We start from the raw sequence: 26,735 nt of genomic DNA, 5'->3' as shown, positions 1-26,735 counted from the left end.
AATGGATTTTCCGCGCTGGACTTCGAGGTCTGGATATGCACTCAGTTCTGTGGAAGGCTCTCGCATTGCAGTACAGGGGATGCAAGGGTTTGTTCCCGGCTTCTCAGCTGCCGCCCTGCCTCCCCCAGCGCCCCGAAACCCCGCCCCGCTCCCGCCCCCGCCCCAGGGCGGCTGCGCGGCCAGGCCCCACCCCCCCATCCCCGTCCCCACGTGATCGCCGTCCCTGCCTCCGCGAAGCGTAAGCCGCCATCACAAGTTCTGGCGGCTGGGCCCCTGCCGGCCTCCCTCCTCCCCCTTGCCGGTGGGGCATCAGTGACAGGTTGGGTTTGTGTTGACCCGTCCCGTCTGGCCTTTGGAGCCGTGGGCGTCTGAGAGCGGGACGAGGAGTTCGGACCGAACAACTCCGGGGCGGACGGACGGACCGGCGGGCTGCCCAGGTGACGGCACGGCGGGGGCGGTGCCCAGAGCCGCGCCCCGCCCCTCGCAGGCCAGCGCCCAGACCCCGCGGCCCGTGCCCGTTTCCAGTATGGCCGCCCGCCGTGCTTGACCCGCGGCCTCTCCGCTTCGACTCCCCGTGGGCGATGCTGAGGCGGAGGCCGTGACTGACACGCTCGCTCACACGCACGCACGGACCCAGACCCACGTCCGGAGCCCGAGCCCTGGGCCCGGAACCGCTGTCTCCCCCCGGCGCCGCGGCCAGAGCCCGGACCACGGCTCCCGCGCCGCCGCCGCCGCCTAGCCGAGAAGGACCGCGCCGGACTTCGAGCGCGGCGGACCCCGGCCGGCAGGGATGGGGAAGCGGGCCGGAGAAGGAGCAGCGGGATCCGCCTCCGCTGCCTCCACGTCCGCCGTGGCCGGTCTGGAGCCCGCGGCCAGCCGCGGCGGGGGCCCGCGGAGCGCAGCCGCCGGCCTCCTGGGAGCGCTGCACCTGGTGATGACCCTCGTCGTGGCCGCGGCGCGGGCCGAGAAGGAAGGTGGGTGTCAGCCGGCCGGCATCTCCCGGGCCCGGCCCCGCGGCTGTCACCGCGCCCTCGCGGAGGCCGCTGCCGGGCTGCGACCGGGGAGGAAGGGCCGCGGCTCGCGGCTCGGAGGGCGGCCGGGCGCAGGGCTCGGTCCGGCGCGAAGTTGCTCGGTCGACTCTTGTCCCGAGCCGGGAACTCGCAGTTCGGATGCCGACTCGCGGCTTTGACCGCACGGAGTTGCTCTTGTTCTCCGTGATTCTTTCCCCTCGTCTCACCCTAGTCTTCCCCCTTGTCTCCTGTCACTTCCATTTCAAAACTTCCTGAGTTCTCGTATATTCTTGCCACTTGGCCCACTAGGTAGGAGGGGCATATTTTTAGACTTGATTGTTGTTAATAAGCAGATTTCAGGACACTTTTTTTTGGTTGCGGTTTTAATAACGGCGTGCGAACAGAGCTCACTTTAAATTGTAAAAATAGCGAGACTGGGGGACAGCTTGCCAAATTTTACTTTAGATTTGATTAAACGTTTTTGGAGGAGGAATCTTCTATCTTCAGCTTCCCTCTTAAGTATCAGTTTGCAGTATTGATGATTGTTTAGCTACCAGTTCTCTAATATTTTTTACATACGTAACTGGGTGTCATTGTTTTTAATATGAAAAACTTTAAAAACCAATGTCAAGTTTCTAGCTTGCAAACCTTTACCTGTAATTTACAATTAAGGGCTGAGTCTTATTTTTAGAAAACTCTGGTTAGTATTGTATGTCTGTAAACCCGGTGCTTTTGCGGGGTTAAAAATGATTTCGTAACCTAGAAGCCCAGATCTGCAGTTTTGTTGGCACTACCTGTTTTTGAACCTGAGGAAATGAGTGACCACGGAGCCTTCATGAAGAAATCACTAAAAGTGAATGGTTTTTAAAAAGCTAAGCAAGATTTGTTAGTTTAGCTTCCGTTTCATACTAAACTGCCACTGCAAGGAAAGTAATTTCTTGCCCAGTGAGTTTAGGGTTGACGTTCTACTTTACAACTAAAGTCACTTTTTATTGTTATAGAAGGCAACAGCAAAGCCATGCAAATTCATGTTAAAGTGCCAGGTGCTTCAGTTTACTGGGTTTTTTTTTGTTGTTGTTGTTGTTCAAAATGGTATAATTAACTCTTAAGCAGTTTGGGTTAACATAGGAGGAAGTTATGCAAAGAATTGCTGTCTGTAGAAAGGATTCATCTACAGAGGCAAGATTATTTCTTGAATGAAATATTGCTGCTTTAGGACTAGGCAGGCCTGGGGTTGTCACAGTTCATCTTTGGTTACACATCCGCAGTTGATTGGTTCTCATGCGGCCGTGGCCCCCAGCACAGCCTGGCATGTAGTTGGTGCGTCCAGTAAATCTGAAATGGTACAATAAGTTAAGGTCTCCTTGAGTTTAAAGTAGTGCTTGGCAGGTGTCCTGGTTTTTGTCTTCCTTGGATTACCTTGCACAGTGCCAGGCACACAATAAGCATTTAACATTTGTTTGAGGGAGTAATTATATTCATGGGTCGTTAACACAGGGAACTAAAATGATTGAGTCCAGTAAAACATTAAGTTTGTATTGTCCTTCTGCTTATTTTTCCAGCAGCCATTTTTTATGCTAATCCTTGTTGTATACTTAAGAAAAATCCTTTGTTTGAGAAATGTCAGACTAATTTACATTTGCTAATTTCCCTTTTGTATGGCTTATAAGTTTTAGTACATCTCTCTAATACCCATAAATGTAAGGGTCAGGGAAGGAGAATTTGGGCTCCGGTGTACAAGAATGAAAAGATGGGGTTGAATCAGCCAGTGGTCCTGGCAGAATCAGACACCTTTTGTGGCCTGTGTTGTGTCTCTATAAACAATTTGAACAGAGAAATTATCTACTGAAGATATTGACAGTACTTAGTTAGAACATAGGACTCTGCCCATCATCAATGGATCTGATTCTGATGAAATATTCCAGGAAGAAAGCTCCAAAATTGGCCAGTGCTTTCAGTCTCCTTGGTGATCAAATTCTAATAGTTTTTGTTTGAGTAAGTAGGAGAAGTGAGATTGATTTTCTTACATGAATGTGATACCACAAGTTTGGCCCCGTTTGCCCCCCAAAGGGTGCTGTTTTGAGTTTTTTCTCAGCAAATCTGAGCAGATTTCTGAAGGCAGCTGAATTCACTCTGTCCATTTACATCCTGAGGATTTTTGGTGTGGTTTTATTTTGGTAGTATAAACTACCTTAACTTTTTGAAGCTAAGACTTACCTGCAATTTTAATAATGGTTCTCTGGGTATCTTGTATGTTAGTATATTTCTGTTGCAGCCGAATTTCACTGGAAAATCTTCAAAACTAAGTAAAACTCATCATCTTCTAAAGAAAAGCAGCAGAAATTCCTAGATTACCTAATGCAGAGTTCATGTTTGGACCAGGTGTTGTTAATTTTAAGTCAGACGCATGAGGCAACCTTTGTCTTAACATCCTGTATGTCTTCAGTTCAGTTCAGTCACACAATCGTGTCTGACTCTTTGCGACCCCATGGACTGCAGCATGCCAGGCTTCCCTGTCCATCACCAGCTCCCGGAGCTTGCTCAAACTCATGTCCCTTGAGTTGGTGATGCCATCCAACCATCTCATGCTCTGTCATCCCCTTCTCCTCCCGCTTTCAGTCTTTCCCAGCATCAGCATCAGGGTCTATTCCAGAGAGTCAGTTCTTTGCATCAGGTGTCCGAAGTATTGGAGCTTCAGCATCAGTCCTTCCAGTGAATATTTAGGACTGATTTTCTTTAGGATTGACTGGTTGGATCTCTTTGCAGACCAAGAGACTCAAGAGTCTTCTCCAACACCTCTGTTCAAAAGCATCAATTCTTCGGCGCTCAGCTTTGCTATATGTCTTAACACTCCTATATCTTAACATCTGTCTTCACTGATCTATGAGGGTGTGTTTCACTAGTCTAGAGAAAAGGGGACGTTTGAGGATGTTTTGACTGTGCTCTGTAGTTTGTAAGGACTTTGAAAGAGTTGTCCAAGGTAGAAGTTACTGTAATTATTACAACTTAATGGCTTGTTCTGGATTGCTGGCAGTTTTCCTTGAAGCTAAGATCTAGATATTCAGAAGAGTGCAAATAGGGGGATGGTGTAGTGAAAATATATTAAAAATATAGTGAAAATATGTGTGTGTATGTTAAACGTCTAACATTTAGTAGTAGTTTTATTTGTAAGTCTGCCCATTCATTATTACCAACAAAAGCTTTTTAAAAAAGCATCATGCATGCGAAGTCACCTCAGTTGTGTATGACTCTTTGTGGCGCTATGGACTGCAGCCCTCCAGGCTCCTGTGTCCTTGGGATTTCCCAGGCAAGAATACTGGAGTGGGTTGCCATGCCTTCCTCAAAAAAAAGCATCATATATCATCTATGATATAGTTTCATTGTGAAATGCGTTTGGGGGCATGGTTGTCTTTTAACTTTTTATAAATGTCGAGCTACATTGTACGTATCTAGTAAATGTGAAGTTGGGTAAATTCTTAGGAATGTGATTGTTTTAGTCTGGTACAATTTCACATGTTGTTATCACTAACCGGCGATTTATGGCAGGGTGAAGTTTGATAGTCTTACTTAGGACTTTTAAGTTTGTCTACTAGATACTTTTGTTTCCTGCACAAATTTTTGTTTTAAGCTGTGTTTGTGACAGAAGTGAGGAAGGAGGGTACAAAAGTGTTCTGTCTCCAAAGCATATGAACAGAAAGTGCTTAGGAATAAAAGCAGGAAGAAAAGAGATAAAAAACCTAATTTGGTGAGTTTTTTTTTTGTCTTAGATGGTAGATTGATCAGGAGTGGTATTTACTTTTTTTTTATTGAATTTTTACTTTATAATATAAACATGTTTTTTAAGAGTGATTTTCTAAAGAGTGAGATGTTTCCATCCTTTGCATGAGGATAGAGTGATTACTTTTTAATTTAGAGCCTAGTAAGTAGAATATTCATTCATGTTGTTTAGTCGCTGAGTCTTGTCTGACTCTTATGCGAGCCTGTGGACTGTAGCCCACCAGGTTCCCCTGTCCATGGGATTTCCCAGTCAAGAATAGTGGAGTGGGTTCCCATTTCCTTCACCAGGGGATCTTCCCCACCCAGGGATCAAACCCAGGTCTCCTACATTGTCTGGAGGATTCTTTATGACTGGGCCACCTGGGAAGCCCGTATTCATTCATAGTGCTCCATTAAGGAACTTTCGTCACTTGCTTTTTACTAAAAGCTGTTCATTACTGCCCAGATCTGTACTGGGCAGCAATGAAATACTGTTGTTGAAAACAGTGTGCTCCCTCTTTTTCTTGCTGAGGACTGTTTTCCTCCTCTTTGTAATCCTTGCCACCATCCTCAGAGATCCATGCCCCCCAAAATCAACTTTTGGGGAGTAGGTGTAAAATCATTAATTTGTTATCATCCAGAGTAGAGTCATAAGCTAAGCTACTCTTGGAGAAAAATGAAATCATTGCCAGGTGCTTGATGTTTTATAGGTTCTCCTTCCTCTGCCTGTGGCTTGAGCTCTCTGATTGGCCCCGTCAGTGGGAGAAGCCTTTTTTCTCTGGCTGAGTTTTTCCTTATCTGTGGTAAGCAGCATTGGGCACTGTCGATAGCTTCTTCTTGGAACTTCTCTCCCTTCGTTTCTGTGACTTTGTACTTCTTGGTCATCATCCTGCCCCGCTCTCAGTCGCTGCTCTCTGGATGCCCGTTGGCTATCTTCCCTCTCTTGCATGTCTGGCGACCAGCACACACTGCTTGTGTCCAGAGCAGAATTGTCTGATGCCACCTCCAGTTTCCCAGTTTTTATTAACGCCATGATTATTCTGTCTGCCACGTTGGTCTTAAGTGGCATGTTGGAGTGTTAACTTCATTGGGCAGCTTGCCCACAGCCTCCAGGCTGGGGCACTGCTGGGGATCCTCACCTCCCAGCTGTCTCCACTTCCCTTCATTCTGCCATCCCTTCTCCAAATTTGTATTGTCTTTGTTACTCAGCTATCATTTATTTTGGTGCTTAATCGGGTACTGCCTCATTGAGCTACCTAAATTCCTTTATGGGGGTCCTTCTTCACCCAGACCAGAATTTCTGTGGGGCAGAACCTATGTCAACATCTGCAGTGTGGACAGGGCAGGCATTTAGTTTTAAACGGAAGTTTGCCTCGAATAACCTCATCCTCCTGTTCTCATATCTGAGTTCTGGATTGAGAGTCCAGAGTACAGGAAACCTATACTTGAACTTGGGTTCAAGTACCATTAGCAGTTCTGCTCTGGTAAGACATAGAGCGACGCCACATTTTTCTTCCCTACATGTTGCTTTCCCTTGTAACTAAAATGAGTAACATACACTTATCTAAACCATTGCTTTTGTTACTTCTGGATTTTAAGATTTTAGATCCTCATAAAACCCCAATTTACAGATCATGAAACAGGCACAGAGAAATTAAGGAATGTTTCCAAGGTAACAGAGCCGGTAGGCATTTAAGCTCAGGTTCCTTTGAAGGCCATCTCTGCCTTGAGCCAAGCTGTTCAATCCTAAATGGGTATATAAGGTAGTAGGTTTTGTTGTATACCAACTGGTTAGTGAACAGTCCTGGACTTCCCAGTGGTCTAGTGGGTAAGCATCCACCTGCCATTGCAGGGGACGGGGTTCAATTCCTGGTCCAGGAAGATCCCACATGCTGAGGAACAGCTAAGCCCGTGTGCGACAACTATTGAACCTGTGCTCTAGAGGCTGGGAGCTGCACCTACCTGAAGCCTGTGCACCCAAGAGCTTGTGCTCCACAACAAGAGAAGCCACGGTAATGAGAAGTGAGTGCTCTGCAATGAAGAGTAGCCCCGGCTCACTTTATCTGAAGTCCTCACACAGCAACAAAGACCCAGAGCAGCCAAAAAAATAAATAAAAATTATTAAAAAAAAAAAGAACTGTCCTGCCAGTTTGTGCAAAACCAGCATGTTAAGTATTCAAGTGAGGTGCAGTTTTTAAAAAAAAAAAACTGTAAACATTCGTAACACTTTCTATCAACATTAATGTTGAACATCTTTGTGCCAAGCACTGTGCTGATTGCTCTACAAGCCTTATCTCTTTTAATCCTCACATTTATTAATGTGGGGACCACCACAGTTGTTCTTCCTACTTTCCGTAAATCTGTTTGTTCTTGACGACAATTCCTCTGTTGCTGTCATTACTGCTTGGAGTAGGGAGGGGGTGGTGGTGGTGTGTGTGCTAGTTTGTGATAGTATAAAACAGAAGTTTAATCTTCGGTAAAATGAGACAGTATAATATGTAGTGATTCCTCTTGTGCATACAACTTAGAGGTCAGTATGGACAATTTTTTAATTTCACAAAAAATTTCATGTTGGTTGTAAAAATGAAACATTGTAAAATGTGGATGAGTAAATTGAGAAAGGGCTTCCCTCGTAGCTCAATTAGTAAAGAATCTGCCTGCGATGAAGGAGACCTGGGTTCGATCCCTGGGTCGGGAAGATCCTCTGGAGAAGGAAATGGCTACCCACTCCAGTGTTCTTGCCTGGGAAATACCGTGGAGAAAGGAGTCTGGTGGGCTGCAATCCACGGCATCACAGAGTTGGACACAATTTAGTGACTACACCACCACCACCAAGTTGAGAAAATTTCTGTCATCTGTCAAGTAGAAAGAACCAGTATCAGTCACGATCTCTCTTCCTTCTCCCCCCACCTCCCCGCTCCTCAGTTAAACAGCAGATACTGCCATGTTGTCTTGGAAGTATTACTTGGTGCATCTCAGCAACACCGTGGGAGGGGTGCCAGCTCTCCTGCATTAGCTCCTGTGTGTGTGTTCAGTCATGTCTGACTTTTTGCAGCACCGGGCTCCTCTGTTCATGGAATTTTCCAGGCAAGAATCCTGCAGTGGGTTAGTTTTCTTCTCCAAGGAAGCTTCCTGACCCAGGGATTGAACCTGTGTCTCCTGCATTGGCAGGCGGATTCTTTACCACTGAGCCACTGGGGAAGCCCTTCTTTAAAGTCCTTGCTCACTTGGCAGTAAAAGATACCCCTTTGTTTAGTTGATTTTTAAATATTGCTCAGTTCAGTTCAGTCGCTCAGTTGTGTCTGACTCTTTGCGACCACATGAATGGCAGCACGCCCGACCTCCCTGTCCATCACCAACTCCCGGAGTTCACTCAAACTCCTGTCCATCGAGTCGGTGATGCCATCCAGCCATCTCATCCTCTGTCGTCCCCTTCTCCTCCTGTACCCAATCCCTCCCAGCGTCAGGGTCTTTTCCAATGAGTCACCTCTTTCGCATGAGGTGGCCAAAGTACTGGAACTTCAGCATCAGTCCTTCCAATGAACACCCAGGACTGATCTCCTTTAGAATGGACTGGTTGGATCTCCTTGCAGTCCAAGGGACTCTCAAGAGTCTTCTCCAACACCACAGTTCAAAAGCATCAAGTCTTCGGTGCTCAGCCTTCTTCACAGTCCAACTCTCACATCCATACATGACCACTGGAAAAACCATAGCCTTGACTAGACGGACCTTTGTTGGCAAAGTAATGTCTCTGCTTTTTAATATGCTGTCGAGGTTGGTCATAACTTTCCTTCCAAGGAGTAAGCCTCTTTTAATTTCATGGCTGCAGTCACCATCAGCAGTGATTTTGGAGCCCCCAAAAATAAAGTCAACCACTCTTTCCGCTGTTTCCCCATCTATTTCCCATGAAGTGATGGGACCAGATGCCATGATCTTCGTTTTCTGAATGTTGAGCTTTAAGCCAACTTTTTCACTCTCCTCTTTCACTTTCATCAAGAGGCTTTTTAGTTCCTCTTCACTTTCTGCCATAAGGGTGGTGGATCTGCATATCTGAGGTTATTGCTGTTTCTCCCGGCAATCTTGATTCCAGCTTGTGCTTCTTCCCTGAATGATGGAGTAGGTATAAGATATATCTCAGGTTCAGAGAGAGGACGGATAGAGCTCCAGGTGAGATACTAAGATCACATAGGCTTGAAATTCTGGGTGACCCATGGCAGGATTCTGCTTATGAACCCAAATCGAAGTGTATCATGAGAAAGGAATTCTGGGAATCACCATTCCATTGTGCATGGCAAGGAGATGGGGTAGGAAGAACATACCAGACTCATTCTGTGAGTTATCTACATTAATGAGGAAGTCCAGAAGAGGTAGAAACAGTGATTCAGAGTGTGGCTCTGGTCATCTCCTGCTCTCTGGCTGTGTGAGGGCAGGTAAGTAGAGTTAACCTCTACCTGTCTCAGGTTCACTATCTTTAGGATCAGGGTGGTAAGAGATAATAGTACTTCTCTCGTGGAGTTGGACTTCCCAGGTGTGGCTAGTGGTAAAGAATCCGCCTGCCAATGTTAGAGTCTAAGAGACGTGAGTTCCATCCCTGGGTCGGGAAGATCCCCTGGAGGAGGGCACAGCAACCCGCTCTGGTATTCTCGCCTGGAGAATCCGATGGACAAGAGCCTGGCAGGCTATAGTCCATGGGCTTGCAAGGGGTCGAACATGGCTGAAGCAAGTTAGCATGCATGCTCATGCAGAGATTTATCACAGTACTGGGTGTCAAGCCCTTAGCACAGTGCCCAGCACATTAAAAAAAAAATTGGTAAAACTGAACACTTTTACACATTTGCTGGCCATTTGTATTTCTTTTCTGTTGTTTGATCACATCTTTGTCAATCTTTCCATTGGTGTTTGAATTTTTCTTTTTGACTGAAATGAACATTTAAGGAGTTCATATTTTTTCCAGTTCCGTTAACATTTGGATTATTTGTTTTAATTTTCTATTTATTGTTATTACTTAAAAGTTTATTGACCAAATAGGTCACTCTTTTCCTTCTTGGTTTCTGCTTTTGTTGTATCTGAAAAGCTCTGCGCATAAGGTGATAGATTCACCAGTATTATATCTTCATGCTTCTATTTTAAATGCAGATCTGTATTCCTCACAGATTGTTGCTATTAGGGAATCTATTTTTCTCAAATATTTAGTTGTCTTAACACCACTCATTGAATTATACACAGTATTTCCTTTTCATGTAAATTGTATTGCATTCGTGGATCTGTTTCTTTATTTGCTGGTTTTTTTTTTCTTCACAGATATATTTGTATATTTCTGTTTTAAATTTGAGTACTACATCTTTCTGCGACACACCTCCACACTGGCTAGTTTAAATAAAGAGCTGTATCCTGACTCTGACAGGATAATCACAGAAAACTAATCAAGTTGATCACATGGACCACAGCCTTGTCTCACTCAGTGAACCTAAGAGCCATGCCATGTAGGGCCGCCCGGGATGGACGGGTCGTGGTGGAGAGTTCTGACAAAAGGTGGTCCACTGGAGAAGGCAGTGGCAAACCACTGCACTATTCTTGCCTTGAGAACCTCATGAACAGTATGGAAAGGCAAAAAGATAGGACACTGAATAACTCCCCAGGTCAGTAGGTGCCCAGTATGCTACTGGAGATCAGTGGAGAACTAACTCCAGAAAGAATGAAAAGACAGAGCGAAAGTGAAAACAATGCCCAATTGTGGATGTGACTGGTGGTACTGGCTCCGATGCTGTAAAGAGCAATATTGCATAGGAACCCGGATTAGGTCCATGAATCAAGGTAAGTTGGAAGTGGTCAAACAGGAGATGGCAAGAGTGAACATCGACATTTTAGAAATTGGTAAACTAAATAAAATGGACTAGAATGGGCAAACTAATTGAGATGATCATTATATCTACAAATGTGAGCAAGAATCCCTTAGGAGAAATGGAGTAGCCATCGTAGTCAACAAGAGTCCAAAAGGCAGTACTTGGATGCAATCTTAAAAATGACAGAATGATCTCTGTTAGTTTCCAAGGCAAACCATTCAGTATCACAGTAATTCAAGTCTGTTCTCCAACCAGTAACGCTGAAGAAGCTGAAGTTGAATGGTTCTGTGATGATGTACAAGACCTTCTAGAAGTAACATCCCCAAATATGTCCTGTTCATCATAGGGGACTGGAATACAAAAGTAGGAAGTCAAGAGATGCCTGGAGTAACAGGCAAATTTGGCCTTGGAGTACAAAATGAAGCAGGGTAAAGGCTAATAGAGTTTTGCCAAGAGAGCGCACTGGTCATAGCAAACACCCTCTTCCAACAACACATGAGAAGACTCTACACATGGACATCACCAGATGGTCAATATTGAAATGAGATTGATTATATTCTTTGCAGCCAGAGATGGAGAAGCTCTGTACAGTCAGCAAAAACAAGACCGGGAGCTGACTATGGCTCAGACCATGAACTCCTTATTGCCAAATTCAGACTTAAATTGAAGAAAGTAGGGAAAACCACTAGACCATTCAGGTATGACCTACATCAGATCCCTTACAATTATACAGTAGTGATTCAAGGGATTAGCTTTGATAGACACAGTGCCTGAAGAACTATGGACGGAGGTTTGTGACATTGTACAGGAGGCAGTGATCAAGACCGTCCCCATGGAAAAGAAATGCAAAAAGTCAAATTGGTTGTCTGAGGAGGCCTGACAAATAGCTGAGAAAAGAAGAGAAGCAGAAGGCAAAGGAGAAAAGGAAAGATATAAGCATCTGAATGCAGAGTTCCAAAGAATAGCAAGAAGAGATAAGAAAGCCTTCCTCAGTGATCAATGCAAAGAAATAGAGGAAAACAACAGAATGGGAAAGACTAGAGATCTCTTCAAGAAAATTAGAGATACCAAGGGAACATTTCAGGCAAAGATGGGCTCGATAAAGGACAGAAATGGTCAGGACCTAACAGAAGCAGAAGATATTAAGAAAAGGTGGCAAGAATACACAGAAGAACTGTACAAAAAGATCTTCATGACCCAGATAACCATGATGTGATCACTTATCCAGAGCCAGACATCCTTTAATGTGAAGTCAGGTGGGCCTTAGGAAGCATCACTATGACCAGAGCTAGTGGAGGTGATGGAATTCCAGTTGAGCTGTTTCAAATCCTAAAAGATGATGCTGTGAAAGTGCTGCACTCAGTATGCCAGCAAATTTGGAAAACAGTGGCCACAGGACTGGAAAAGGTCAGTTTTCATTCCAATCCCAGAGAAGAGCAATGCCAAAGAATGCTCAAACTACCACATAATTGCACTCATCTCACACGCTAGCAAAGGAATGTTCAAACTTTTCCAAGTTAGGCTTCAACAATACGTGAACTGAGAACTTCCAGATGTTCAAGCTGGATTTAGAAAAGACAGAGGAACCAGAGATCAAATTGCCAACATCCGTTGGGTCATCGAAAAAGCAAGAGAATGCCAGAAAAACATCTACTCCTGTTTTATTGATTATACCAAAGTGTGTGTGTAGATCACAACAAACTGGAAAATTCTTAAAGAGATGGAAATACAAGATCACCTTAGCTGCCTCCTGAGAAATCTGTATTGCAGGTCAAGAAACAATAGTCAGAACCGGACATGGAACAACAGACTGGTTCCAAATTGGGAAAGGAGTATGTCAAGACTGTATATTGTCACCCTGCTTATTTAACTTATATGCAGAGTACATTATGCAAAATGTTGGCTGGATGAAGCACAAGCTGGAATCAAGATTGCCAGGAGAAATATTAATAACCACAGATATGCAGATGACACCACCCTTATGGCAGAAAGTGAAGAGGAACTGAAGAGTGTCTTGATGAGAGTGAAAGAGGAGAGTGATAAAGCTGGCTTAAAGCTCAACATTCAAAAATCTAAGATCATGGCATCCAGTCCCATCACTTAATGGCAAACAGATGGTTAAACAATGGAAACAGTGAGAGACTTTATTTTCTTGGGCTCCAGAATCACTGCAGATGGTGACTGCAGCCATGAAATTAAAAGACGCTTGCTCCTTGGAAGAAAAGCTATGGCCAACCTAGACAACATATTTAAAAGCAGAGACATTACTTTATCAACAAAGGTCCGTCTAGTCAAAGCTATGGTTTTTCCAGTAGTCATGTGTGGATGTCAGAGTTGGACTATAAAGAAAACTGAGCACCGAAGAATTGATGCTTTTGAACTGTGGTGTTGGAGAAGAATCTTGAGAGTCCCTTGGACAGCAAGGAGATCAAACCAGTCAGTCCTAAAGGAAATTAGCCCTGAATATTCGTTGGAAGGACTGATGCTGAAGCTGAAGCTCCAATACTTTGGCCACTTCATGCAAAGAGCTGACTCATTGGAAAAAGACTCTGATGCTGGGAAAGATTGAAGGCAGGAGAAGGGGACGACAGAGGATGAGATGGTTGGATGGCATCACTAATGGACATGAGTTTGAGCAGGCTCCGGGAGTTGTTGATGGACAGGGAATGTGCTGCATTCCATGGGGTTGAAGAGTCAGACAAGACTGAGCAACTGAACTGAATCAAATTGGTATAGCCACTATGGGAAACAGTATAGAGGTTCCCCAAAAGACTAAAAATAGAGCTGCCGTATTATCCAGCAGTTGCACTCTTGACCATTTATCTGCAGAAAACACTAAATGGAAAAGATACATGTACCCCAGTATTCATAGCTTCACTATTTACAATGGCCAAGACATGGAAACCACCTAATGTCCATCAACAGATGAATGAATAAAGAATGGGTGGGTGTGTGTGTGTGTGTGTGTGTGTGTGTGTGTGTGTGTGTGTGTGTGTGTGTGTGTGTGTGTGTGTGTGAATATGTTAGCAATATTTTGTAGTTTTCATTGTAAAGGTCTTAAATATCTTTCTTTGGTCAGCTATGTCTCCAAGCATTTCATATTTTTTTATACCATTCTAAATGGTATTTTAAATTCTGTTTCTGATTGTTTATTGCTAGAATATAGACACAAACTGATTTTCTTATATTAATATATACATTTTCTTTATTCTCTAATCCTCGTAAAAGACTTATTAGTTCTAATAGGTCTTTTGTAGATTTCATTGTAACTTTCTACCTAGATGATTATGTCTGAAAATAAAGGCAGTTCCTCTTTCCCGGTCTGTATACTTTTTATTTTTCTTGCCTGATTGTACTGACTGTAGGCTCCAGTGCAGTGTTTAATAGGAGTGGAAATCCCTGATGTCTGGTTAGGTGAGGGTTTTATCAGGAATGTACGTTGCATTTATCAGCTTTTTAAGTAGCTGTTCGGATTTTGTTTTGTTTTTAATAATACAGTGAATCACTAACCTTGAGTTTCTCAACCCAGACCATGATGTATTATCCTTATAATATATTATTGGGTTTTTTGGCTAAAATTTTGTTTAGCATTTTTTATGTCTGTGGTCATGAGGAATAGTATTCCGGTTTTTTTTTTCTTTTTTTTGGTAATATCTTTGTTTTTGGTATCAGAGTAATACTGGCTTCATAGAAATAGTTGAGAGGTATCTTTTCCTTTTTAATTTTTTAAGAGTCAGCATGGGATTGGTGATATTTTCCCCATAGTATGTGGTTACCAATCAAATAATACCATTGAAATTGTCTGGGCCTGGAATTTCTTTTCAGTTTTTTTTTTTTTTTTAAACCATAATCTCAACTTTTAAGACATAGGGAGGTTTAGGTTATCTGTCTTTTTCTAGTGAGCTTTGGTAACTAAAATCTTTCAGAGATTTTGTCCACTTCATTTAAGTCATTAGATTTATTGAAAAAGTTGTATGTCGTGTTCTCCTATTATCTTTTGAATATTTGTAGAGTCTGTACTTGTGACACTTCTGTCATTCTTGATATTTTTAACTTGTGTCTTTTCAAATTTTTCTTGATCTGTCTGGCTAAAGTTTATCAATTTCAGTATTCTTGTTAAAAATAGATTTCACCTTTTTTCTCTCTCCCTTATTCTTTCATAGTCTATTTCTGCTAAGATTTTATTGTTTCCTTTTTTCAGCTTCATTACTTCTGGTGTTTTAAGGTGGAAACTGAGATCTTTTTTTGATACCTTTGGGGATTTACCAGGGATCTTTTTGTCATAGCAATACATTGTTACTGTTTTTGATTTTCATTCAAACTGTCGATGATTTTTTAAAAAGATTTGCATATATGTACGTGCATATATATACACACATTTATTTGTATATGTTTATTTACATTTATATAATTTATATAATTAACCTATAGTTAACCTTTTCTAGTGATTTTCATTCTTTTGTATATTTTCACCAGGTATCATTTTCTTCTGCTTGAAAGATTTCCTGTAACAGTTCTTGAAGTGTATCTGCTAATAATGATTTCTTTGATCTTTGTATGTCTGCAAATGTCCGTCCTTCGCTTTTATTTTTAAAAACTATTTTTGCTGTGTATAAAATTATAGGTTGAAATGTTTCTTTCTTTTAGTACTGTAGAGTGACCTTCACTTTCTTCTCCCTTGTTGTTTCCCATTAGAACCTTGATGTTCGTCTTTTTTTTCTGCAAAATAATTTTAATACTTTGTGCCTATTGATGTTCCTCTTTATCTTTGTTCCTATGTATGTAATATTTCTTTTCTGTTGATGAATTTAAGCTTTCCTTTTTGTAACTTGTTTTAAGCAGTTTGACTTGATGTCCCTTGGTATAGTTTTGTTTTTCCCATGTTTGTTGAATTTCTTGATCTCTGGATTTATTTTTCATTAAGTTTTGGGGAAATTTCAGGTATTATTTCTTTGCACATTTTTCCTATCCTTTTTGAGGACTCCAGGTATTCATGCATTAGGCAGCTTGAAGTTGTTCCCACAGCTCACTGTACTACAGTTTTTCTATTTTTCATTGTGTTTCATTTTGGATAGATACTATTGCTATGCCTCCAAGTTCATTAGTCTTGTCTTTCTGCCTTTTATTCCATCCAGTGTATTTTTCATCTCATACATGGTAGTTTTCATCTCTACAAGTGTTTGTCTTTTTTATATCTTTTATTCTCTGCTTGTTAACTTTCTGAACATATGGGACACGTTTATAATACTTTTTAATTATCTTGTCAGCTGACTCTGACATCTGTGCCAGTTCTAGGCTGGTTTCAGTTGGTCGTTATCCCCGTGGTTCTTGTTTTCTTACCTCTTTGTGTGCTTGGTAATCTTTAACTGGATGCCAGACAGTTCAGATTTTACTTTGTTGGGTGCGGTGTTTTGGATTCCGAGGAGTGTTCTTGAAAGAGCTTTGTTTTCTGATGCAGTTCACTTAATCGGGAACAGTTTGTGATCTTCTTGTGGTCTTGCTTTTAAGATTTGCTAGGTGGGTCACGAGCAGTGTTCAGGCTCCAGCTGGTCGTTTTCCACAGCTGAGGTGAGACCTTCCTGCCTCCTCAATGCAGAACCCCAGGATGTATGGTTTTCCAATTTGACTGGTGGGAGCAGGCACTGTAAGTGGCTCTGTGAGTTGCCCAGCACTGTTTCAAATACTTTTGGGTGGCTCTTTCCCACCTTAGATGTTGATCTGTACTTTACTCAGTGTGGAGGGAGACCCTCTGTAGTTCTCTACGAGGCTCTCTCCTTCCTGGTATGAACTCATAGAGCCCTATGAACTCTCACTGCCTTGGTTTCCGTGGACTTTCATCTCTGTCTTATCAACTCAAGAGAGTCCACCAGGCCCTCACAGATTCCTCTTGCTGTGGCCTAGTAACTCAAGGCAGTGAGCTGGGCCCATCATGAGGCTCATCTTGTTTGTTTCCCATCTCTTGGAGGTCGTCGTTCTCTGTTCACCGATGTTTCGGGTCTTTTCCTGTATTTTATCTGAGTGTTCGGTTGTTTCAGGTGAGAGGATGTGGTTCCTGTGACTCCTTCATGCCCAGAGAGAGAAGTCTAGACATCTGTGTTAGCTATTCTCCAGTGTAGCCAGTGTTATTACTTTCAGGTGTTATTTCCAAGCCTGTTACTACAGAAGAAATTTTGATAGTGGTGACAAACATGCCTGCCAGTGCAGGAGACGCGGGTTTGATCCCTGGGCTGGGAAGATCTCCTGGAGAAGGAAATGGCAACCTACTCCAGTATTCTTGTCTTCTCCTTGTGGACAGAGGAGTCTGGTGGGGCATAGTCCATTGGGATCACAAGGAGTAATACACAACCTATCACCTGAACAACAACAATTAATATCAGATCAGATTGTAAAGTCAAAGCTGTGGTTTTCCCAGTTGTCATGTACAGATGTGAGAGTTGGGCCATAAAGAAGGCTGAGTGCCAAAGAATTGATGCTTTTGAACTGTGGTGCTGGAAAAGACTCTAGAGAGTCCCTTGGGCAGCAAGGAGATCAAACCAGTCAATCCTAAAGGAAATCAACTCTGAATATTCGTTGGAAGGGTGATGCTGAAGCTGAAGCTCCAGTACATTGGCCAGCTCATGCAAAGAGCTGACTCATTGGAAAAGACCCTGATGCTGGGATGGATTGAGAGCAGGAAGAGAAAGGGATGGCAAAGGATGAGATAGTTGGATGGCATCATCGATTCAATGGACACTGAGTTTGAATAGACTCCAGGAGTTGTTGATGGACAGGGAAGCCTGGCATGCTGCAGTCCATGGGGTCACAAAGAGTTGGACACGACTGAACAACAATGGTGTATTAGTTTCCTCTTGCTGCCGTAACAAATAACCACACGCTTAGTGTCTTAAAAGAACACTAATTACCCTGCAGTTCTGGAGATCAGAAGTCTAAAATGGATACCACAGGTGAAAATCAGGGTGTCTGTAGGTCTGTGTCTTTTCCAGAGCTTCAAGGGGAGAAACTGTTTGCTTGGCTTTTCAAGCTTCTTGAAGCCACCACAGCCCTTGGCTTCAGCCAGGTCCTTCTTAAGCTGCCATCTCTCTGTTCCTCCCTTTTCTGCTTCCCTCTTACAATTTTAAGGATGCTGGGCCCACCCAGATAATCCAGAACAACCTTATTATCTTGAAATCATCTGACTTCATCTTAGTTCTGTCTGCAACCCTATTCCCTGTTGCTTTGTGATCTAACATATTCACAGTTTCCTGAGTAAGGGCATGCACATCTGGGCTGGGGCAGGGAGTGCGTTATTCTCCCTCCCACAGATAGATGGCTTTCAGCATCCTTCTTTGCCTCACACATTTTTCTTTCTTTTTTATGGTGAAGAAAAATCTTCTAGGGATTTTCTTCTTAACCTATATACATTTAAAAAAAAATATTAGAAATAGTGCCCAGTCGTGTCCAACTCTTTGCGACCCCACAGACTGCTGCCCGCTAGGCTCCTCTGTCCATGGGATGTTCCAGGCAAGAATACTGGAGTGGGTTGTCACTTCCTCTTCCAGGGAATCTTCCTGACCCAGGAATCAAACCTGCGTCTCCTGCACTGGCAGGTGGATTCTTTACCACGAGGTCCACCTGGGAAGAAACAGTGGAACTCCATAAACCTACTCTTTTAAAATTGTGTTGGATATAGCTTGTCTACCATACATAATATTTAAAGGTAATTTATTTTAATTTCAGGTACAATTCGTATATTAATTTGTATGGATCCCTTGCTCAAGTTGTGAATTGAGAACTTTTCAGCTCATTGTATGTGGCAATCTATAGACGCTTGTCAAGTTTGTGAAGTTAATTTCTTGCCACAAATGTAATTTTAGGCAGGTGTCAACATACCTTATACCACAATGTTTTTTCTCTTAAAATCGTATAATAATATATCTGTCCAACCCCCCACTGCCCGATACACACTTAACAGTTAACTTCTCATGATGTTGCTTTTTATCATGCAGAGCAGTCTCAATTGGCTGAACAATCTGTTCTTTCACCTGGCTGGGTTCTTCCTGGGGTCTGGTGCCTGGTAAATAGACAGGATGAAGGCTTTGCAGACGGATGACTTTTCTTCACATATTAGTTTATCATTTACTAGCTGTTTGTGTCCTGGGGAAAAATTATTTAATTGTGGACTTTTCTCAGCTATAAAATTGGCACACACATGCTTAATAGAGTTGCTGAGGCACTTTACGGAGGAACTCAAATGTTAGTTTTTGATATCTTTCCTAGTTTCTTACATTTTTTTCTTCTTTTTCTATGCTGTTTCCTTTGGCCTTTGTCTCTGTTTTCATCTTCCCACCCCCTTCCCCCATGTATGAAAAAAGAAAGTGTGCCTAGAGCTTTTGTCTCTTGGGTCAGATCTTAATTCCTTCTTACTGCTTATTGAGCAGTTCCTTGGTGATAAGGGAAGCCCAAGGACACACCCCGCAGAGGCCGCGATTTCTTTAAGGTGCTGAGTTATATTTTAATGATGTATGCAAATTTTGCATTCCATTTTATGCTGAAAACACCTTTTCCTGAGTGAATGTTCCTGGAAGATGTTTCTTGTTTCCTACTTCTGGTTCACAGCTGTACGTACATTCCTGGGAGCACTTCTTTACTGGCCACAGCAGTGCTATTATGAAGTAATTCTCAGTCAACACAGAGAAAGGAATGGAACATTGCCAGGACCCGGGTTTGCAGTGGAGTCTCACCTGGACCCTTCTGCTTCCTGCACAACTCACCACTGGGCAAGTTGTGAGGGACTCTGAGTAAAGTTTAGAGAAGTGGGCGATTCTGCATCCCTTACGGTCACATCAGGCAGTCCAGTGTTATGCGACGGACTCTTCTGGAAGTGAAGGCATGTGGTGGCCACCACCTACTTGTGAGAAAAGGAGTTTGGCTTTCAGTTTCATGGTTCTTTTCTTATAGATTCTTCCTACATCAGTTTCTGTTTTTCTTTTTTTAAAAGAGCAGGTTGTATATAGTGATATATGGGTGATATTCACCACATGAGTATGTTGATAGATTTCTGAATCATTGCATGAGTGCTCCAAGCCCTTTCAATATCTATGCAGAAAGATACATCCAGAAGTATCAGAGAAGGCCTGAAAGTGTCTTTCTTCAGATTCTGAAAAGGAAATGTTTTCAGAAACATAAAATAGTATTTGGGTGTCTACAGACAGAGGGGAAGAAAGAAATAACAGGCTAGCAGAGGGAGGTCTGTGGAAGGAGTTGGGTGGATAGCAGAAAGACTGCAACAAGGTGAGCTTGGCCTGGGGCCCGGAAGAAACTGATCACAGAGCAGCAACTGTCTTATCTAACCTCTCTCCGCCCGCCCCCCCGCCCCCTGCTACAGGCAGGTGCTGATCTTAAGATGTTCGAGGTGATTTCTCTTCATAGCTTTCGTACGATTGAAAATAAAAGTCTTAATTTATACATACTCTCTGGTCATAACATCAACAAAGTACACTATCAAATTAAGTCAGCTAGTTCAGCAGCGTAAGTGTTGTCATTTCCTGTTTGTTCTCATGGGAAGGCTACAGGTTGGAAACTGGCCTGGTGGTGAGTTGGGGGAGGGGTCCCATCCCCCCTGGTGGCTGCTCTCTGTCTTCACCGAGCACAGGCCTGTGGAAGCTGTTGGGAGTCACAGTTGCTTTATGCACGCTTTCTCACAGGCACGTGCCAGCACTGCACGGCAGACTTTCTGATTTATGTTTTGGTCTGAACATCTCCCTTCTGGGCTGGAACTCATTCTCCGAGGTCTGGTTGCAGGGAGATAGGAGTGCCCACTGTTATCTGCCTTGTGCATGAACGTAGCACGTGCTTAGTACATGTGACTCAGTGGAAAATTGAATCACAAGCTGACAGGCCAGTTCACAACCCTCTCTGTTCATCTCAGAACTTCATGTTGATCTCTTTAAAGTTGTGGTTGTTGTTCAGTCGCTCAGTCATGTCCAACTCAGTGCGATCCCACGGACTGCAGCACACTAGGCTCCCCTGTCATTCACCATCTCCTGGAGCTTGCTCAAACTCATGTCCATTGAATCAGTGAAGCCATCCAACCATCTGATCCTCTGTCATCCCCTTCTCCTTTTTCCTTCAGTCTTTCCCAGCATCAGGGTGTTTTCCAGTGAGTCAGCTCTTCGCATGAGGTGGCCAAAGTATTGGAGCTTCAGCTTCAGCATCAGTCCCGCCAATGAATATTTAGGGTTGATTTCCTTTAGGAATCTGTTAAAAGTTTCATACTTAAAATATTAAAACACCACATTGGTTTGTTTGCTTGTTTTTAAACACCGCTTTTACCTGGTAGTCACATCTCAGTTCTTTTTTGATCACCAGATTAGGCTGAACACTGACACATTCTTTTATTAATTTTTATGCAGTGGGCACCATGTGCTTGGTGTCTAAAAAGATAAAGACACAGTTTTGGCCTGCAGGAGCCTCCATGTCAGGAGTGAGCAGGCTTGCAGACAGACACGCGCATTCCAGGTCACAGGTGCTCAGGCCAGGCCAGTTGATTTGGGTAGGTCTGTCCGAGTATACGTGACAGAGAGCCTCAGCTGGGAACCGTGAGAAAAGATGCTCATTGTGGTCCAGTCTACATGGTTCTCACCAGGACGATTGCTCCTCATAAGCAAAGTGTTGGGTTTTGAGTAGAGCTTTTGGGGTCTCTAAATCAACACATTTTGAACTGACCTTGCTTAGAATAAGTAATTTATTTCGGGGTCTTTGGCTTGACACTGTAGCTTTGTTATAATCTGTCTCCCAAAGGAAGTTTTAGATTGCTCTTTCCTCCTCCCTTCTTTCCAACTTAAAAAAAAAAAAAAACCGCCCTGAAAGATGATGTAAGACATCCCAGCAGGATGTTTCATATGGGAACCCAGCATGATTTGATGAAAAGCAGTAAGGCTCTAGTTCTTACTCTTCCTGTGACTTCGGTCAGATTTCTAACCCTGTTTCCTCTTAGGAGAGGTTGAAGAGATTAAACTTCAGGCGTGAGGTTGCTTAATAGATCTGTCTACCGTCACCTTCCCTCCTCTAGTATCAACCCTCCTGAGAAATCCCCATTGCAAGCTGTGGATTAGTGAGTGTACAGTCTTTAATTATAGGTAATTTGTTAATTACCTATTAAAATCCCTTCCTTCCATGCGGTCTTTAATACTTTAATTTTTTTATTCCCTTTCCCTTTCTGCCAGTTGGCCTGTACCCAAAAAATATAAGTAAGTGGAGCCCTCTCGAGCCTCCCATCCCATCACACACGTGAACATTCCCACACCGTCCAGTTTTCAGCAGTGCTTCCTGTTCCGTCAGTATACATCTGTCATGCAGCCAGCGTTCAGTGAGCCTGCAGCTGGGCTCTGGGAGTGTGTTTGGGAGTAAGACATAGTCATTGGCTTCCAAGAATTTCTTGTTAGAGAGACTGGCATAAAGAAATAAGTACAGTATAAGGTTAAAGCTGCGTATCAGGATGGTGTGTTTGACAGGAGGGACTTGGGTGAACCGTGTATACAAGTCTGTGCTGTTCACCGTGTGTAGCGGAGAAAACAGTTCCAGAGAGGCTGTCTGGTCTGGAGGACCCCGGCTTACAGTGACTCAGAAACGGCTCTGTAGTTCCATTCAGCCCATCCTGTCACCTTTGTTGTTTCACGCCACGGGCCGGTGTGGCTGAATTCAGACCTGTAAACACTCCTGGAAAAGTCCGTCACAGCAGGCTCCCATCTTTCTGGTAAGTGATCAGTCTTGTCATCTTGCCTGAGGAGCCTGGCTGCCTGTGTAGAGACTAGACTTGGAAATACTGCCTTGACCATGACCTTGAGAGGATTTTCTAGCCCTCGTACCTCAACTTCCTGTTCTGCTTTAATGAGGAGGGTTGGCACACCTCCCTTCTGGGTTTGGTGCGAGGGCTGCATTGGGTCATCTTGGCATGGAGTAAGTGCTGGGTGACTGCTGGCCCTTGTTGGTGTCACACATTCTTAGTACACACCAGCCTGGACGACTTCTGTAATCCCAAGAGAGCCAGACTGCAGTTATGTTCAGCTGAATCAGACTGACTCCTTGGTCTGAAGGTATTCCATGTATTCAGCGCAGCAAACATGTATTGAGAGCCAAGGAGTGTGTCAAACACTGGTTTGGTCATTGAGGCTGTGGAGATGAATAAGAGGTGATTTCTAGCCTCAGGTACTTTACACTTTTCATTAGTAGTGGACTCTGCCAGAGTACTTTTGAGATCAGGACACTCAAAGAATTAGATTTGAAAAGTGGAAGAAATAAGAAAAGTAGAAAAGTTCTCTCTTTCAAAGGACAGTTCCAAGTAATGTCAGTAAAATTGTTCCTTCCAGACCTTGTTCCACCCCAGAAGGACTTCATCTGAGGTGGATGCCAGTCCCTATGCAGGCTTAAGATCTGCCGAATGAATGTTGCATTGGGCAGAAAATCAGCCAACTTCCTCTGAGGTTTCTGTGTTCAGTGTGTGCATTCTGTCAGCTCTGGTAATCAGGTGGTGTGTCCTACTAGATATCCGTGGCAGAATTTTCTTTTGTGACAAGGGAAGAAAAATACACCCCTGTCAACTTAATGATGACAGGTCCAATTAAAAATTAAATCTAATAGTCTTGCTTAAAGCTTCTCTTTAGTTTCTAAGTTCACTTTTTTTTTTTTTTTAAGATTCTCTCTCATGCTTTACAGAATTTTCCTTACATTATTCTTCTTTCTCTGCCCGTTTAGATTTTTAGATCCAGTTGAAAAAGCCACACCAGGAAACTTAGTTAATGCCGTCTATATCTTATCTTTTCAGTTAAAACATTTCTCCGTGGGCAGACTCAAGAAAGGTAGAAACTAGCTTTCAGAGCTAACTAGGTTACAGTCTAAATTCACTGGAGAATTTCTTCAGATTTCTAGAAGCAGTGATTTTCATTACACTAGGGAATATTTAAACAACCTGTGCTATTTGTGAGATCAGATGAGTTGTTACCCAGTCATAGGGCTTGTCACACCATCTACATTCATTCTTCCTGGTCTCCACTGTGTGCTTAGCTGAATGGCCCCATAAATGGCCCTGAGCGTTGGTGCTTGGTAAGTGGAGGCTATTATGTGCTGGACACTGTACACAGCAGTGCCTGCTTAAACAAAAAATATAAATGCATATTTTATAGATGAGGAAACTGGGTTTTAAAGACCATGAGTCAGTGTTTTTCCAAACTTTCCTGATAGTAGTTAATCATGCCTTCCTATTTTAGAGACTAATATCTTCCTTCCCAGGATTTGTTGGGATTAAATAAGGATAGAGCATGCACATTTGTCTAGCTCAGTTCTCAGTATGTACAAGACATTCAGTAGAAGATGTTAGACCTTTTACTGTGGTTATTTTTATCTTCCAGTGTTTTTCTGTCTGGAAGTAAAGGTGTATAAGGCAGCACAATCTGATTGCAAAAGGATTGATTTAGTTAGGGACATTATTTCTTAAGTATGTATTTAACAAGCTCCATTCTGAGTTACCTGTGATCTTTGCTTTCCTCGGCAACATGTATATGACTATTCTAAGGAAATTATGGAAAATATTGACTTCTTCCTTAACTGTATTCCCCTGTGTGGGACTAAATTTACTCTAAAGGGGAGGTATGTGACTTGCATACCAATGTCAGTAATAGGAAGTGACATGAGCAAAGTTGCAAGGAAATTGAGGTCAGAGATCAGTTGTGAAAAAACTCAGTGTAAAAATAGTGTCATAAAAATTCTCCCAATTTCCTAAATTTAACAGTAGTGTTTTTGAACTTGTCAGCAGTGGTCTCCTTTATTTTCTTTTTTTCTGGGGACCTAGGAGTTCTGATTGAGAAAGAAAAGGAAACCTTTGACGCAGCTGTATGTGGTGAGGGTGCGTAAGGATGGCTGCCATCCCACTGGCAGACCCGTCAGGAGTGTGAGCACTTCATTTACTGGTTTTCTTGGAAGTAGTTGGAGTATTGCAGAACATTATTACACCTGTGTCACTTTTGTGTAAGCCTGTGGGTCAGAAAACTGAATTGAGGAAAATGTTTATTTGGAAAGGACAACTTATTCTTTCAAACATTAATTCCGTACCTTAACAGCTTGTGCTCTTACCACGGTGCACTTGCAGAAAATGAAAACCTTGTTATACTTGATGTAGTGCAAGCATTTAGTTTTCAGTGAAAATCGTATTGTTCTAGCAATCTTAAACCTTTTTAGAGCTGACTGCTTACTGGGACCTTAAAAAAAAAAAAAAAAAAAAAAAGCCCTTGAGAAGCAGCACAACTCCTTTTCTCTCCACTTAGCACAGAAGAGATTAAGACAGACTAGGTGAAGCTGTGTGCCCTAGGGGTATTGATTTAGAGCCTTGTGGCTGTAGTGACGTTTACCTAGAACAGCCCTGTCAACTTTATTGAACTTGTGCCAGCTTTTTTTTTTTTTTAATGTATTTATTTATTTTTTATTTTACTTTACAAACCAGTTTTAAGTGATGAGTTTCGCAGACATACACAGTCATAACACTTTTTTCGGACTGCATTTTCACATGTATGTTCCATTGTCATCTCAAGTCCTGTTATGTCCAAAGTTGGATTAAGCCTTTTCCTTTCATCATACTCCCCTCAAAGCTCGTCATCACTTGGCTTCAGTTGAACAGACATTTCAGTCACCATCCTGCAAAGCTTCTGTGTAATACTATAAAATGCAAAATCCCAGGAATGTGATTCTTCAGAAGTATGCTCAGGATCTCCATCTTACTGAATATTGAGCCATTTTGATACAGGGATTCAAGGATGCCACTTTGAGAACTGCTGTTTCAGCAATTAATTTAAAGGTTAATTCTTGTACTAGTTCACCATGGGATTCTTCTACCTTGTTTTTTTTTTTTTTTTAACTTTTTATTTTGCATTGGGGTATAGGGCTTCCCTGGTGGCTCAGACGGCAAAGAATCCACCTGCAATGTGGGAGACCTAGGTTCAGTCCCTGGGTTGGGAAGATCCCCTGGAGGAAGAAATGGCAATCCACTCCAGTATTCTTGCCTGGGAAATCCCATGGACAGAGGAGCCTGGCGGGCTACAGTCCATGGGATCCCAAGAGTCAGACACAACTGAGTGACTAAGCATAGCACAAGCCCATAGGGTTTCCCAGGTGGTGCTAGAGGTAGAGAACCCGCCTGCCAGTGCTGGAGACATGAGAGATGTGGGTTCAATGCCTGGATCGGGAGGATCCCCTGGAGAAGGAAATGTCAACCCACTCCAGTATTCTCGCCGGGAGAATCCCATGGGCAGAGGATCCTGGTGCGCTACAGGCCATGGGGGTCTAAGAGAGTCTGACACAACTGAAGACTTGCCACACAACTTAGCCGATAAACAAACAATGTTGTGATAGTTTCAACTCACCTCCCGTCCAGGCTGCCACGTAACATTGAGCAGAGTTCCCTGTGCTATCCAGTAGGTTCTTCAAGAAGCCAGTCTTACTGAGGGATATCCTGGAAGTGTGGATGATTGTTGAGAAGCAGCCTGAACTTAAACTCTGCAGACGGGAAGACCTGAGCTCTCAGCTTGACCTTGTCGTTTACCTGCTGTGTGACCTTAGTGATTACTAGACAAATGGAAAAATAGCACGTAACTTTCAGGGCTCAGCATGGGGGTGTGGCTCAACCTCGCTTCCTTATCCAGCCTCTTCTCTGATTCCTTCCAATGCTGCCTAAATCCAGACCTATGAAGATGACGTTTTCTGAGAGTACCATAGTTTCTTTTTTTTTTTTTTTTTTGAGAGTACCATAGTTTCTTACACGTCTGATGCCTGCGCTCTGTGGTGCTCTCTGGTAGGGGGCCCTGCCTTAACCTTCTCTCTCACTGGTTCTTCACACAAAACTGCTACTTGGAGACATTTGCAAAGCCTTGTGGCCGAATTTGGTGCCCCTGGTTCTTGGTTTGCTTGTGTTCCCTCTGAGTCTAAAGCCCCTTGAACATATGCAGTGTGTAGCCCTCCCCCTTGCACAGTGCCTGAGTGTAGTAGCTTCCTGTTAAAAGTTTTCTTGTTTCTTTTTTTTTTTAAATAAATTGTCACTGCATCGCATTAACTAATTGTATTTTGGAGGCCCCGTTCTGAAATTTTCTTCCTCATTTGATTG

At 43.1% G+C, this 26,735-nt stretch overlaps 1 protein-coding gene and 1 long non-coding RNA gene across 2 annotated transcripts in view; both read left to right on the top strand.

Moving 5' to 3' along the window:
• The first annotated feature begins 257 nt into the window (after positions 1–257).
• The window catches only part of TMEM131 (transmembrane protein 131), a 175,551-nt gene continuing 149,073 nt past the window's right edge, over positions 258–26,735 (top strand). Inside the window, exon 1 of the mRNA XM_040267617.1 lies at positions 258–974. Within this exon, the coding sequence (XP_040123551.1) occupies positions 791–974 (184 nt within the window). The 5' untranslated portion in view covers positions 258–790. The remainder of the gene's footprint in view (positions 975–26,735) is intronic.
• Positions 25,991–26,652, top strand: LOC120883565. The gene is made up of 2 exons (XR_005725810.1): positions 25,991–26,349; positions 26,386–26,652. It is a non-coding gene; the product is annotated as an uncharacterized LOC120883565 (long non-coding RNA).

The sequence above is a fragment of the Oryx dammah genome, unplaced genomic scaffold (genome assembly GCF_014754425.2).
Source record: "Oryx dammah isolate SB20612 unplaced genomic scaffold, SCBI_Odam_1.1 HiC_scaffold_25, whole genome shotgun sequence".
NCBI lineage: Eukaryota > Metazoa > Chordata > Mammalia > Artiodactyla > Bovidae > Oryx > Oryx dammah.
This window is presented reverse-complemented; position numbering and strand designations above follow the sequence as displayed.